This window comes from Mustela erminea, chromosome 8 (genome assembly GCF_009829155.1).
Source record: "Mustela erminea isolate mMusErm1 chromosome 8, mMusErm1.Pri, whole genome shotgun sequence".
NCBI lineage: Eukaryota > Metazoa > Chordata > Mammalia > Carnivora > Mustelidae > Mustela > Mustela erminea.
The window spans coordinates 24,378,762-24,393,921 of NC_045621.1; the positions used below are offsets into that span (position 1 = coordinate 24,378,762).

Sequence of the window (15,160 nt, forward strand, 5' to 3'; positions counted from 1 at the left end):
GATAAAATACAATTATTAATAATTCTTTCCATATTTAGGTTTAAACTTTTTAGTCTGAATCTCTGAAAGTGTTTTAGTTCAGAGTCATATTTAACTAGGTAAACAAATTTCGGTTAAATTTTATTTTCCCATACAATATGGGCATTATTCCTCTGTTTCTAACATCTAATTTTTGTTATCAATCTAGCTGCCTTTCTTTTATAGATAACTTGTAACTTTTCTCTTGTAGATAATTTTGTCTTCAACCATAATGGCCCACATTTTTCATTACATTGCATCCAGGTGTGTTTTTATTTTTATGCATTATGGTCAATACTTGAGTGCAGTTCTTCTGAACATATATCTTTTTTTTCAATTCTGGATAAGTTTCAGCCTAATATTATTATTATTTTTTTAAAGATTGTATTTATTTATTTGACAGACAGAGATCACAAGTAGTCAGAGAGGCAGGCAGAGAGAGAGGGGAGGAAGCAGGCTCCCTGCTGAGCAGAGAGACTGATGCGGGGCTCCATCGCAGGACCCTGGGATCATGACCTGAGCTGAAGGCAGAGGCTCCAACCCACTGAGCCACCCAGGAGCCCCTCAGCCTTATATTATGCCTTCAATACTACTCTTTTGCTTGTTCGTACATTTTTTATAGTATTTGTTAGATATATAATATATTATTCTATACATGCTATATCTCTTAATGATCTTCATACCTTCATCTTTCTTATCTTTACATCTGCAATCTAGATGAATTTCCCAGTATATTCTTCCAATACACTAACTACCTTTTCAACTCTGTCTAGTCTAGAGTATATTGTGTCTATTAAGCCTTTTTTCTTTACTGATTAATGTTTCAATTTTCTTGGTTTTTCTTAAGTCACTTTAGACTGCTTTTGTTTCATTTCTTTTTTTTTTAATGAGTATTAGCTCTTCATTAAAATCTTTGAGACACACTTGCTTAAAAATCTTTTTCAGTTTTTCTATAATTTTAATGCACCCAGACTATTTTATCTTTCAATTATTGACTATCTTTATTAGTTTCAAATTTCTTTATATGTTAAGGAAAAAAAAAATGGGTAGCTTCTTTTGAGTGAGGTAAGAAGAGTTATTCTCTCTTTTCCCTTCCTTTGTCTATCTAGCTTTTTATTTGTGTTTACTCCTCATTTCTGTATTGTGGCTATTTCTTTTGTCCCAGTTCTCCCAGGCCAGTAGCCAAAGGATAAGTCTTACATTTATGAGTCAGGAATCCTGACTTCTGGTCTTGAAAAACACAGAACCAGTCACTAGAGTTTGTTACTTGGTTCAGATCCAGACTGTGAGATTGTAAAAACTGCAGATTCCTTAATTATATAACTTCATATAAATTGTAGTTTCAAATAGCATTAGCTAGCAACTTTTGTTAGCTTCATAGTGTCAGTAAAAATTTCATTACTCACGGTTTTAGCAATAAGGCAGCTTTTTAACTTCCATCTGACACAAAACACTTAGTTTCTGCTACCCTACAAAAGCTGAATAACTAGGGCCTGCTTCTAACCCCAGAGCCCAGAGACCTATGGTTTCATCTCTAGTCTCTACTTTGTGTTTCTGTTTTATTTTTCTGTAGTGAGGATTATTCCTATTATCTGTATCATTCTTTGAAATCTTATATTGCATATATATACACATATTTACATACATATATACATATATATATTTAACTCTGTTCTTGGGACATGGTATAGCTTAGTGGTTAGCACAAATTCTAAGTCAAACATGTGCAAAATCTTGACTCTTCCTCTTTCAATTACCTAAGCAATGGGAAAGTCAATGAAGTTTCCTGTGGCTCAAATTCCTCATCCGTAAGAAGGGGATGATGATAACAGCCTACTCCATAGTGGTATTTCTGTTTTTTTCTGTTTTGTTTTGTTTTGGTTTTTTAGGACTACTTGATATTTGTATATATGTATATACAAATACAAATGCTTGAGACACTGAGTAGTGCATAGTATTTGCTCAATTAGTGTGAGCTATTATTATTTTAAAATATTCTTGTTGGTAGCTCTATTTTTAAAATCATATTGACCAGAAATCCTTCAATAAATTGTTCAATTCTTGTAAAGTTTATTTAGCCACAAATTATGAGATAGAATTAAATTTTGGCTCATCATGTAGTTGTGAGAATCAACTGTGGCATTACTTATGGGTATATTATAAGATAAACTATTAGGTCCTATGCCTAAGTGTATCTTGTCCTGCATTTATTTTAAAGTATTAAAAAATAAAAAATAACATATTTGGCAATTAATTTGGAATAATATATAACTTTGATCTTTAAGTAATGTAATTATTTATATTATTATTTACATTTAAATATGAAAGGACTTTCTACCCAGATTACTCATGATCTCCCACTATTAAAAGATATACTCAAAGCCTAACTGGCTGGGGCATTATCAGAACCTAACTGACCTGGGAGCAGGGAAATAAACAACTGCAGCTGGCTCAAGTCTTCCATGTACAAGAAGGGGAAATGCCTAACTAGCCCACTCTAGCCATTCTACCCCACCTAGGAGGAGAGAAAAAAAGAGAAACACGTATGAAGTTCATGGTCTAGAGGCATAGGCTCACTAAAAGACTAAGACTTAATTATAGAACTATAGAACCCTTCTCTCACTCCATATCTGACTTGTATTTATAAAATCCTATTTATGGAAGTTCTTTTTACCTAGTGTATTATGTCTAGCTATAAGAGAAAAAATATATAAGGTATACAAAAAAGCAAAAAACAAACAAAGAAAGACACAATTTGAGGAGACAGAGACAGCATCAGAACCAGACATGGCAGGGAGATTGTAATTATCAAACTACTAATTTAAAACAACTATGATTAATATGATGAGGGCTCTAATGGCTAACAAGCATGAAAAAAAAAAAGCAGATGGACAATTAACATAAAAAAAGGATGGATAGCCTAGAAAAAACAACAATTGAACTACTAGAGATAAAATAATGTAACAGAAATGAAAAATTCCTTGAGGGTCATATTAGTACACTAGACACAGCTGAGGACGGACCCTCTGAGATAGAGGATATATCAAGAGAATCCTCAAAAATCAAAGCAAAGAGAATAATACAGAAAAAAGCGGAGCAAAAAAACAGAGCAGAATATCCAAGGACAGACTGTGGGACAACTATAAAAGATGAAACATACACATAATGGAAATACCAGAAGGAGAAAAAAGAAAAGGGAATTTGCTTCTCATAGAAGAAATTATATCAATTTGCTACTATCTCTTTCAGAAAATAGAAACCGAGAGAATGATTTCTAACTCATTCTCTGAAGTCAGCATTACTTTATTTCCAAAACAAAACAAAGATATTACAAGAAAACTACAGACTAATATCTTTCATGAACATAGATGTAAAAATCCTCAATAAAATAATAACAAATCAAATATAGCAGTGGATAAAAAGAAAAATGCATTATGACCAAGTGCAACTTATCCTAGTTATGAAAGCTGGCTCAACATTTGAAAATCAAGTAATATAATTCATCACATCAACAAACGTTGAAAAATCACAGGATTATGTCAATAGCTGCAGGAAAACCATTTGGCAAAATATAATACCAATTTATGATAAAAACTCTCAATAAACTGGGAATAGTGGGGAAATTACTGAACTTGATAAAGAATATCTAAAAACAACAGCAATAACAGTTAACATCATTCTTAATGGTGAGAAACTCAGAACTTCCCACCAGATCAGGTACAAAGCAAAGATATCCTTTCTTACTACTCCTTTTCAACATTGTAGTGCAAGTTCTAGATAATGCAATAAGATAAGAAAAAGGAAACAAAGTTTATACAGGTTGAAAAGGAACAAATAAAATTGTCTTTGGCCACAGATGATATGACTGTCTAAGAATTAGTTAAAAAAAATTTCAGAACTAGTAAGTGATTATAGCAAGATTTCAAGACACAAAGTTAATACACAAAAAACCTTTTGTTTTCCTATACACACACACACACACACACACACACACACACACACACACACAATAAAACTCGGATCAATGAACTCTAAGAAGAATTAAATTAATGGAGAGATGACCCATGTTCACAGATTGGAAGACTCAATATTGTAAGGTCCCATTCATTACCACTTGATCTATAGATCCAATACAATCCCAATAAATAACCTAGAAAATTATTTTCTAGATATTAACAAATGGATTCTAAAGTTTATATGGAGATGACAGAAGTCCCAGAATAGACAATACAATATTGATCAAAAATTATAGTGTTGGACGACTAACACAGCTGACTTCAAGAATTACTATAAAGCTACAGTAATCAAGATATTATAGTATTGGTGAAAAACAGACAAATCAGTGGAACAGAATAGGCAGCCCAGAAGTAGACCCCCCCCATAAATATAGTTAACTGATCTTTGACAAAGAAAAAAGACAAAGCAGTGGAGCAAAGGTAGTCTTTTCAACAAATGATGCTTGAACAATGGATATACATGCAAAAAAAGTGAATCTAGACACAAACTTTACACTTTTCACAAAAATGAATTCAAATGGAACACAGACCTAAATAAAAAACTCTAAAGCCCCTATAATGATAACAGAGAACAAAACCCAGATGACCTAGGGTGTAGCAATGCTTTTGTAGATACAACTCCAGAAGCATGATCCATGAAAGAATTAATTGATAAGCTAGATTTCATTAAAATTAAAAACTTTTGATCTGTGAAAGACAATGTCAAAAAAATGAGATTAGCCACATACTGGGAGAAAATATTTACAAAAACAAATCTGATAAAGAACTATTATTAAAAACATATAAAGTTTTCTTAAAACTCAGCAATAAGAAAATAAGCAACCCAATTTAAAAAAATGGGACACAGACCTTAACAGATCCCTCATAACAAAAGATCTACATATGGCAAATGTGTGTTTATATGTAGGGATGCTCCAAATCATATTTCATGAGGGAAAAGCAAATTAAAAATGAGAGATCACTATACACCAATTAGAGTGACCAAAATATGGACTACTGACAGAACCAAATGTTGGTGAGGATGTAGAACAACAGAAACTCCCATTCTATGCTAGTAGGAATGCCAAATGGTATAACCACGTTAAAAGGTATTTTGACAATTTCTTGCAAAAATAAACATACTCTTACTATACCATCCAGCAATCATGTTCCTTGGTATTTATCCAAAGGAGATGAAAAATTATGTCTGCACAAAAACCTGCACACAAATGTTTATAACAGCTGTATTCGTAACTGCCAAAACTTGGAAGCAGCCAAGCTATCATTCAGTAGGTGAATGGATAAATAAACTATGGTACATCTAGACTTTGGACTATGATCCAGCTATAAAAATAAATGATCTATCAAATCATAGGAAGACATGGAAGGAACTTAAATGCATATTACCAAATGAAAGAAGCCAATCTGAAAAGACTATGTATTGCATGATTCACACTCTATGACATTCTGAAAAAGGCAAAGCTATGGAGATAGTATAATGGTCAGTGATTCCCACAGGTTGAGTAAGGGGTACTGTGGGGGGGTTGAATGAGCACAGAGAATGTTTAGGGTGATGAAAATTCTCTTGTGATACCATAATGATGGATTCATGTCATTATATATTTGTTCAAAGCAATAGAATATAGAACACCAAGAATGACCATAATATAACCAGTGAATTTTGGGTAATTATGATGTGTCAATTTGATTCATCAACTGTAAGAAATGTACCACTCTTGTAGTAGATGTAAATGTGGGAGGCTGTGTGTGTGTGAGTGGGGAGAGAGTAAATGGAAAAACCTCTGCATCCTTCCTTTAATTTCACTATGAACTTAAAATTGCTCCCCCTCAAAAGATAAAGTCTTAAAAAAAATATAGGGCAGGGGCACCCTTAGGGGCACAAAGGCAGTGACTTAGTCATTAAGCATCTGCCTTTGGCTCAAATCATGATCCTGGGATCCAGCCCCACATCAGGCTCCCTGCTCAGCAGGAAGCCTGCTTCTCCCTTTCTCACTTTCCCTGCTTTTGTTCCCTCTGTCGCTGTCTCTCTCTCTCTGTCAAATAAAGAAATAAAATCTTTAAAAAAAAAATTATAGGGTGGTTTTTATTAAAGCATCTCTTCACTTAATATTTATACATATGTATTATATATTTTCAATCAGTGTAACCACAGTTTAGCATAAACTTTTGCATTTTTACATTGTTTCTATAATTATTATTTTTATGACTTCATAATAATTCATCCAGGGTATTTATTTTTTCACACTTCAATCATTTATTGAACATTTACTATGTGATATTCAGGATCATGGGAATGTACTCCTAAGCCAAGGTACTTTCAGGTACAGAATTTATAACATTTTCATGTGCATAGTTGATATATAATCATTCATTTGACTCTGTTATACTGTATAACTCTTTGAACAAGAACATTATACATAGCATATTATTCAGCCTTGAAGAACCTTTGCAGAAAAGAAGTAATGACATGGACCTAAACGTATTTTGCTTATTTACATACTGTTGTTGTTGTTCTGTAAGTTAACTTTCCAAAAGAAAATAAGAAAAATAAAAGTATAACAGTATGTGTATGACCTAATGAATTGAACCAAGAACGTACTTAGCTGATTCATCAGAGTGAAGATCTAGAGTACAATCAAATTGGACCTGTGTTTTCCATAATAAATTAAGATCCTCTATATTTCTTCCTGCCATGCCATATAAAGATCAGACTTTCATATAGAATATTTTGTCACTATATGACATTTCTTACCCTAGCTGAAAAATGGTCTCTTAACCCCAAACTGATGTTAATGCTCAAGCTTCTAAAATTTGTTTTTGAAAGTTATACAAAGCCATAAAATATCTTTACATTAAGGAATACTATTAATTAAAATATTTTAATTAACAATTTAAATTAGAAATGATCTCATTAGCATCCCAGTTTTCTCCTTTTCTTTCTTTTTTTTACAACATATAAATATGTCAGGAACCTCTGTGTAGAGAGAGAGCAGTTCAGTCTGCTTGTCTTCTTGCTGCTGTTGGTGTCAAGTTTGCATACACGGTGCCGCTCGCAGTTTCCTGGATCCACGAGGCAGGAGGTTTATTTCTTCCTTTTTGGTTATTACAGGTTTCCCTTGTTTCCATTTTATTTATTTATAAATAGTGCCACTCTAGTTTTTAGTCTATCTTTTTCTAATTTTATAATAAATTCAGAAGTATGAAAAGTTTCAAAAGTGTGAATACTCGTGATCCTCAATACATATGCTAAATGTTCTCCACTATGTTTCCGGCAGTCTAGAGGAAGCTAGTTTGATTTTATGTTGCTGTACTCTAACTTATAATTAACTTTATGACTACATGGCTTTTCTCATCATAAGATCTTTAAAGTGGAGGTGGAAAGGATTTAACAAGGGCAGTGAGGAGTCGTGAGTATTGACTTTGACCTAGACTACATGCTTTGTCCACATTGCTAAATTCTGCTTGCTTTATATAACTATTTGAATTTGTAATCACAAAAGCATTTTTTTCTGAGTGTTAGCTCATTTAACATTTCTTTACTTGGGGGAGAATCCTTTTAAATTACATACAGTCAACATTAATTGCTCTCTGCCTCATATTCACTCATTCAATGGTTTATTCAAGATCCAATGTCAAACATGTTACAGAAACTCTGCCAGGTCCTAGGGTTTCGCTGTCACAAAAACAGCCATGTAACTGAATCTGAATGTTTTTGAGAGCTTTCTATAAAAACACCTTTCCTACGTTGTCTTCCTCAGTATCAGTAATGGTACGAATGTCAATTAGAATTCCATTTTAGGGAGGTTCCCAAAACTCTGGAGTCTTTACTTTCTTTAAGATTGTCATACAACTCTACCTCTCTGTAAAAAATATTTCCGATGAAAGTGATCTTTCCTTGTTTAGGTTAAGGGCCTATCTATAGTAGGCCTTCGCGTTCTTCCCTGATACAAGTTGTAGACAAAATGCTTGTTTTTAACCCCATGTTGTCAGGTAACCCCTTTTCTGTGTTTTTCCTTCTTCAGACCCCTCAATGCTCGCACTATGCCGTTTGGCTTGACAGTATTTTAGTATGTTCTTCTATGTCATGGAAGGAGATTGGCAGATGGGTCTCCAGTCCCCTGCGATGGGAGGAGGGATAAAAGGTTTTGAGGATAATTCCAAGTTTTTGGCTATGGATTTTCTGCATCTTTTCTCTTCCTTTTATCAAAATGATTCAGAACCACGAGGGTTAGAACTAATGTTTATCTTAAGAACACTAAGGAAGAACTTGGACTAAAATAAAACTTCTAGGTAAGCCCCAGTGAGGCTTTCACCATCTATTGACTTAACAAATACTTTTTGAGTTCCACTATGCTCCTGACATTGTGATAGGCACCGCCACGTCTGTCTCACTGGCTAATGGAAGCGTAGCTGATCAGTTCTTTCACTACCAAGAATCTCTCAGTTATCAAATCTGAACACAAACGTATTTCTACCACTTAATAAAGTGTGGTATTAGTTTTGCTGTCCTATATGCTTTTTCCTGACTTTTAAGTGCCTTGGGAAATGTAGAAATTTGTCTAAACGATGTCACTCAAAATCGTTTTAAAATTATGTACTATTTATTAAGAAATCATTTAGTACAATACTTGGTTCATTGAAAGCATTTAATAAGTATTGACTTTTATTATTTTAATATTATCAAACTCTTATGCATTGATCATTTGGCAGCAGTGGAAGTTAAATGTAAAAAATATTAAAACTAATTAAAAACTCATTTTTAACCCCCCCAAAATGATGAAACTATTTTTTAGTGTATTTCCTCACATTTTAATATTTAGTGATATAAACCACACTTTAAGATTTCTTTAATCTCCCTTCAGCGAGTGAGAAGGACCTCCAAATTAAGTTGCCATTATAATTTATTCTGTTTCCAAAGTTGAAAAAAAAAGATTTCATTCTCTCCTCTCTGAAAGATATTTGAAAGCCATTACATCTGGAAAGGGTTCTTTCTAATTTCTAGCATTAATATTCCCTTCTAATACTGAGAACTGGTCTTTTCTGAAAATTAAATTCACCGATTCTTCATAATTCTTACAATACATGTTTACATATTTGAAAACATTCCAAGTTCTCCAAGTTCCTTTTAAGTCATAAAAAAGATTAAACATCCCATTTATTAGACTGGGGACAAGGTTGTATTGCATTGCCAGTGACGACTGTTACAGAATTTTAAAACTGATGGCATTTGTTGCATTGCTGACTTGTTTAGGGAAAAACAGAGTCCGCTTGGACTCTAATACAAAATGCACATTTTTTCCCCCCAGAAAGGGTAGAAATCAAGAAATAAATGAGAAAAAAAAATCATGTGAGCTAGTTTAAAAGGATAAAGATAATTGTACAAAAATCAAGTTCTCTTTAACATTTTAGAGTATTTAAGAAAAAAGCAAGAGGATGATTTTTGACTTGACGTTAAAAATAATTAAGCTGGAGCTGAAAGGGAAACTATATATCTAATTGGAAACGGTATATAGTATAATCACTTATAGATGTTATGTATGAGCCTGATATGGCCAATATTTCTTTTCAGTTGGTAAGTGGACGATAAAATTAAATGATACTGTGATAAGAATGAGTACAGATTATGAGCTGCTTAGACAACAGAGACCCCTTTTACTCATCACTGTATCCCAGTTTCTGACATGAAGTGGATGCTCAACAAACATCTCCTAAGAAACCAGCAGGAAGGGTGTAGACAGACTTTGAGCTTCAAACCGATGTACCCGAACTGGCACCTCTATACTAGGAAAATAGATACCCCTGTTCCCATTAAACTTAAATCCACCCATGATTCCTTTTGTTTTCAATCCCCTTTATCCATTATCTTTTTCCTTATCCCATTGCACATTATCAAAATAACCCCAAATATTTTCTAATAATATTGTCTCACAGTTCACAGTTCACAGCATGTACGGCTTCCTTGCCATTAATTCCACTTGGCCCCTTTCTTCTCCCGCTTTGATAAAAACTCTTCTTTCCTTGTGTCTATTTGTTTTCCTACCTCTGTTTTATTTTTACTGTATCTTAAGTATAAACCATCAATGCTAACAAACTGCAAGGATATAGAGTGAGGTGCACTTTGTGTGCATTGTTTTCGTATATACAGTTTTATGTGAAGATCACATGTGTCATGAACATGAGATATGTGTGTGTATATTAGAAAGAAGAATTACATGGGTATGCACATTTTTATTTTATTATATGTTCTTAAGTAATAAAATAATCAGAATTATTTCCTAAAAAATCATCTTCCAAAATTTAATTTAAGAATTTATACATATATATATAAAAATAATCATCTTATAACAGTTTTATGTCCAAGACAAAAATACAATGAACACTTTAGTTTAGAAGAGTGAATTCTTATGGATTTAATAAAATTGTAACACAATTCTTCCTTGTTGACTAAATCACTATGTATATCTATATATATATATAACATATGTATGGATGTATTTAATTTCTCTCTTTTTCTAATACTTTAAAGGGTCACATGATAGCATCCTGTGATGCTTGTGGAGTAACAAAACTGTGGGATTTTCGGAAGCTCTTACCAATTGTGTCCATTGATATAGGTCCAAGTCCTGGCAATGAAGTGAACTTTGATTCGTCAGGTAGGATCTTTTTTGCTTAATGTTTGTGACTAAGCTAACAACTTTAACATTTATTCTGAAATTTTTCTGTTTCCCTAGAATTTTATTATGTTTCCTCCTATGTAAATTTTTGTTCTACTATTATTTTAGAGTATGTTATAATTTACATTATATATCTTATGTCACGTTATGAAAGCATTATATTTATCATATATATAAAGAAAGAGATAATAGAAGAGATAAGTGTGTGCTAGTATAGATAACACAAATTCTTAGCAGTGTCATGCAAAATTTGGAGTCTATATCCCTTAAAGTCACCATCCAAGGTAAGTGAATTGGGTTTTTATGAAGGCAAAATGGCCAAGGGTAGAGGAGAACAAAAGTTGGATAAAACTTGATACATTTTTAATGGAATATTTTAGTCTTTAAATAAAAAATATTGTATATATATTAATTTTATAATTACTTTGAGATGTACATTCATCTTATTGTTGCATTCATTCACAACAATAATTATAACTGATAATTTTAATATTATTATTTCATTATGTTTAGCATTTTTCTGCAATAATATAAACATTGTCAAACAAATAAAATATTTTACACTTGCTGTTAATGAATAGTGTAGCAACATACAGTGTTTCCAGTTATCTATTTAAAAAATGAAAATCAGAGTTACATCTGTATCTTTAATGAGAGTTTATGTTAAATAATGTGTATCTTAGATAATATTAGATAATATAACTTTCCTTTGTAAGCATCACACATCCTGAACCGTGTTAAATTTTGTGTTTTTAAAATCTTTTTATATTTATTTGTAGTAGGTCAAAGTTACAGAGATGATAATTTTAGATGAAGAAACAAAGATAAAATACATATAAAGGAAATAATGATGTCTTATTTAAAAATTATACATACTAGGGTTGCCTGGGTGGCTCAGTTGGTTAAGCAGCTGCCTTTGGCTCAGGTCATGATCCCAGCGTCCTGGGATCGAGTCCCACATCAGGCTCCTTGCTCAGCAGGGAGCCTGCTTCTCCCTCTGCCTCTGCCTGCCATTCAGTCTGCCTGTGCTCGCTCTCTCCCCCTCTCTCTCTCTCTGATAAATAAATAAAATCTTAAAAAAAATCATACATACTAATTCAATAGTACAGAAGTTACATATTTACTAGGAATGATTCTAGAGATATAATTGTATGTTTCATAGGACTGGTTTCATGTCATCACATATCTAAAATTTATAATTCAGTTAAGTTTGTCTTTTTAACCAACTTTAAGTTGTGTTCCTATTACAGGTTGGTATATGAACCATGCTTCTTTAAAAATGCTTTTAGTAATGTTCTTGACATCAAACCATTTATGGTCTGTCAAAATGAAAAAAAAAACACACATTCTATAGAATAAAACATCCCAACTATGAGAATTTCATTTTATAATGTGAAGACCTATTAAGATTTCAGTTTAGGGGTGCCTGGGTGACTAGTTAAGAATCTGCCTTTGGTTTGGGTCATGATTCCAGGGTCCTGGGATCAAACCCAGCATCACATTGGGCTCCCTGATCAGCAGAGGCCTGCTTCTCCAGCTCCCTCTCCTGGGCCCCCTTCTTGTGAAATTCAAAAAAAATTTTTTTACTGTATTGGCTAATAATACAAGTTAAAGAGTACTTTGAAATGTGGTACAACTAATAAGAGATATGTATTTTACTGTCTAAGTATGTTGTTACTTGCTTTCTACTGCCCTTGTCATCAGCCCAAATCTCTTTCCTACGCATAGTCAAACACACCTAATTTAAAATTACATTCATACAAGTCAATATCATCTAAAGTCCTTGGGTACAACAAAACTAGTGTTCCTCTCTGTGACTGCTATACTCTTTATTATACATTAATATCAACAAAAGCATAAGACTTAAGGGCAGAACAATGAGAAACATAAAAGACAAAAAGTGTAAACTAGGGACCCTGTTAATGAAAACACTTTATCAGTTTGAGGGTATATAATTTCAACCTAACCTTCCCTTCCCTTAGACTATTTCTTCAAGGAACATACTATAGTTAATTTTAATTCTATGTGTTTGAGAAATTAATGTCATAAGCCTTTTTCTCATTAAATAATGGGAAATCTGTGCTTCTGTGCTTCTGTAGAGGAGGTCTTCAGTGTTTCTTCATTTAAAAGGATTGAAATATATCAAAAGTTGAAAGAACTAGGGAGAACTGAGAAAGCGCTCATTCTGAGGGTCTGAACAGAGAGGTGAAAAAATCATAAAGTAAAATACCAGAAATTATTTTGGTAATAAAGAAAGTAGAGAGTAATGAATTTAAGAGCAAAACAAAATCAAAATAAGAATAGGGATACATAGTATCTAGTATGCATTTATTCAAGAAAAAATTAAACAAAAAATGTAAACATATCATAAAAATATAAATATGAGGATACAATCAAATCTAATTTATAAGCTCAAGATATACATTAATTTGACATACTTTAACCTATTCCCAGCATGTAGCAAATAAAAGAAGATATGATAGAATTATTTTCCACAAAAAGCAGGGTTATATTTGCACTACTGACAACAATTAACATTTATTGAGGCTCACGTTAGTTAGGTGGTGCCAAATCACGTTTTTTAGTTGAAATACTATAACAGAATTAAATTGTGCAATTATATACTGTTAGGACTCAACCAGTGTGAGGTAAGCTCTAGTCTGCTATCTCAGCTATGTCCTTGGACCTAAGAAAAAGATACTGAAAACATACATGTAATCTTATTATAATATCATATAATAAATGTAGAAGTATTGGTAGCATTTTGTTTGTGATATTTAATATAAGGAATGTGAGTAGTTGTTAGATATTCTAAATAATCATCATAGAAACAAAAATTTCTAATCACATATCTTGTCTCTGGATCAGTTTAATTGAAAGTCATCTTGAGATTATTGGGTATGCTGTTTAAAAAGAACTGCTTCCATATGCAATGACATATCTTTATAAATAAGGAATTTCTTGTCATTGCAAATCCAACACTGTAAAGAAATAAATTGGAGTAGAGGTCATTGAAAGGCTGAAACTGTTGTCCATAATATTTGATTTCACATTTTTATGTATATCAAAATTGCCTCATTATGTATTAGCCTTATAAGTAAATATTTTCATTTTGAATTTATAAAAGTAAATATGTACCATGAAATAGTAGTTTATTTTAAAATTGAGATCCCTCATAGTGTATAATTTTAAAAACATATCTTTGATAAAAATATTTGAAATCCTGTCATGTAGAAAAAGAATATAGACTATAATTCAGACCCTTAGTTTTTCGCTGCCTTTTAGGTGTTAAGCAAATTATATAATTTCCTTGAACTTAGTGTCCACATAGAAATAATGGAGGAAATAATTGTCTTAAAGTGTTCTAATGTGTTTCAAAGGGATAATGTATATCCTATTATGAAGAAATCCTAGTCCAGTCACCTACCATGTTTTATCTTAGCTGGGAAGGGTTTAGAAGTAATCCCATTCATTTTAGGGGTGAGAAAAAGTGTGAACATATTGGTGTGCGAGTAAGATGCCCAAGGCTGTGTGTTAACTGTCAGCAGTTTCTAGTGAAAGTGTAAATACCAGTGAATAAATGTTTAAAGAAACAAGGGTCAAAACTCCTTTTCATGTAATATTAAAAATAATTTAAATGTTAAGAACTGAAGTTATATGAAATGCTGTATATACATATAATTGAGATCAAAAGATTTAAAGACATATGAATCATCATTTAGAATTTAGCTTTTCTGCTGCTGTAAGAAATCAGCTTCTCACACATTTAAAAGAGGAGTTGTATGTGGCACAGTATTATTTACATAATGTTTTATTTGCAAATACATCGCTTGTGACATACACAGATTATCTGTGTTTATAGATACATACATATATTAGTATTTGTAAAGGAATAAGTGTTCCTTTCTCATTAAACTGAGAGCATCCTGGTAATATAATGCTACACATTTTTGTGAATATTTGCTATCTAAATAATATCTCTCACTTGGCATATTCAAATGCCATATGTTTTACCATTCAAAAATTTATTACTATTTCAGAAAATGTTAAATGGGATTGCATAGTGAAAGTAATAAAAATGAACTGTAAGAGTTTATACATAAACTTGTCCACCTCTCTCATTTCATCATATTTTTATGTAGTTTAGCAATGTTTTTCCCTGCTTTGTAAAAGATAATTCCAGTACATTTGCAAAAAAGTCACATCCCTAGAAAATGCAAAAGCTGACGTTTAAGCCAGCTGGGGACTTTCCAGTAGGAAGCTTATCAGTATCAGATCATCAAAATGGGCAAGTTTCCCCACCATTTGGAGACAATCCTAGATACTCTCCATAAGCAGAACCACAATATAAATTATATGCTAAAATAGAAAAAGTGACCCTACTGGAAAGTATGAAAAGCATCAGACCCCTCTGAAGTTTTTCAAACATAATAAAATAACTTCAAAATCTTT

The 15,160-nt window shown here is 32.3% G+C and overlaps 1 protein-coding gene across 1 annotated transcript in view; it reads left to right on the top strand.

Annotated features, from left to right (window-relative positions):
* The window catches only part of SPAG16 (sperm associated antigen 16), a 1,029,828-nt gene that overhangs the window by 750,566 nt on the left and 264,102 nt on the right, over positions 1-15,160 (top strand). The window contains exon 15 of the mRNA XM_032354709.1: positions 10,561-10,687. Within this exon, the coding sequence (XP_032210600.1) occupies positions 10,561-10,687 (127 nt within the window). The remainder of the gene's footprint in view (positions 1-10,560; positions 10,688-15,160) is intronic.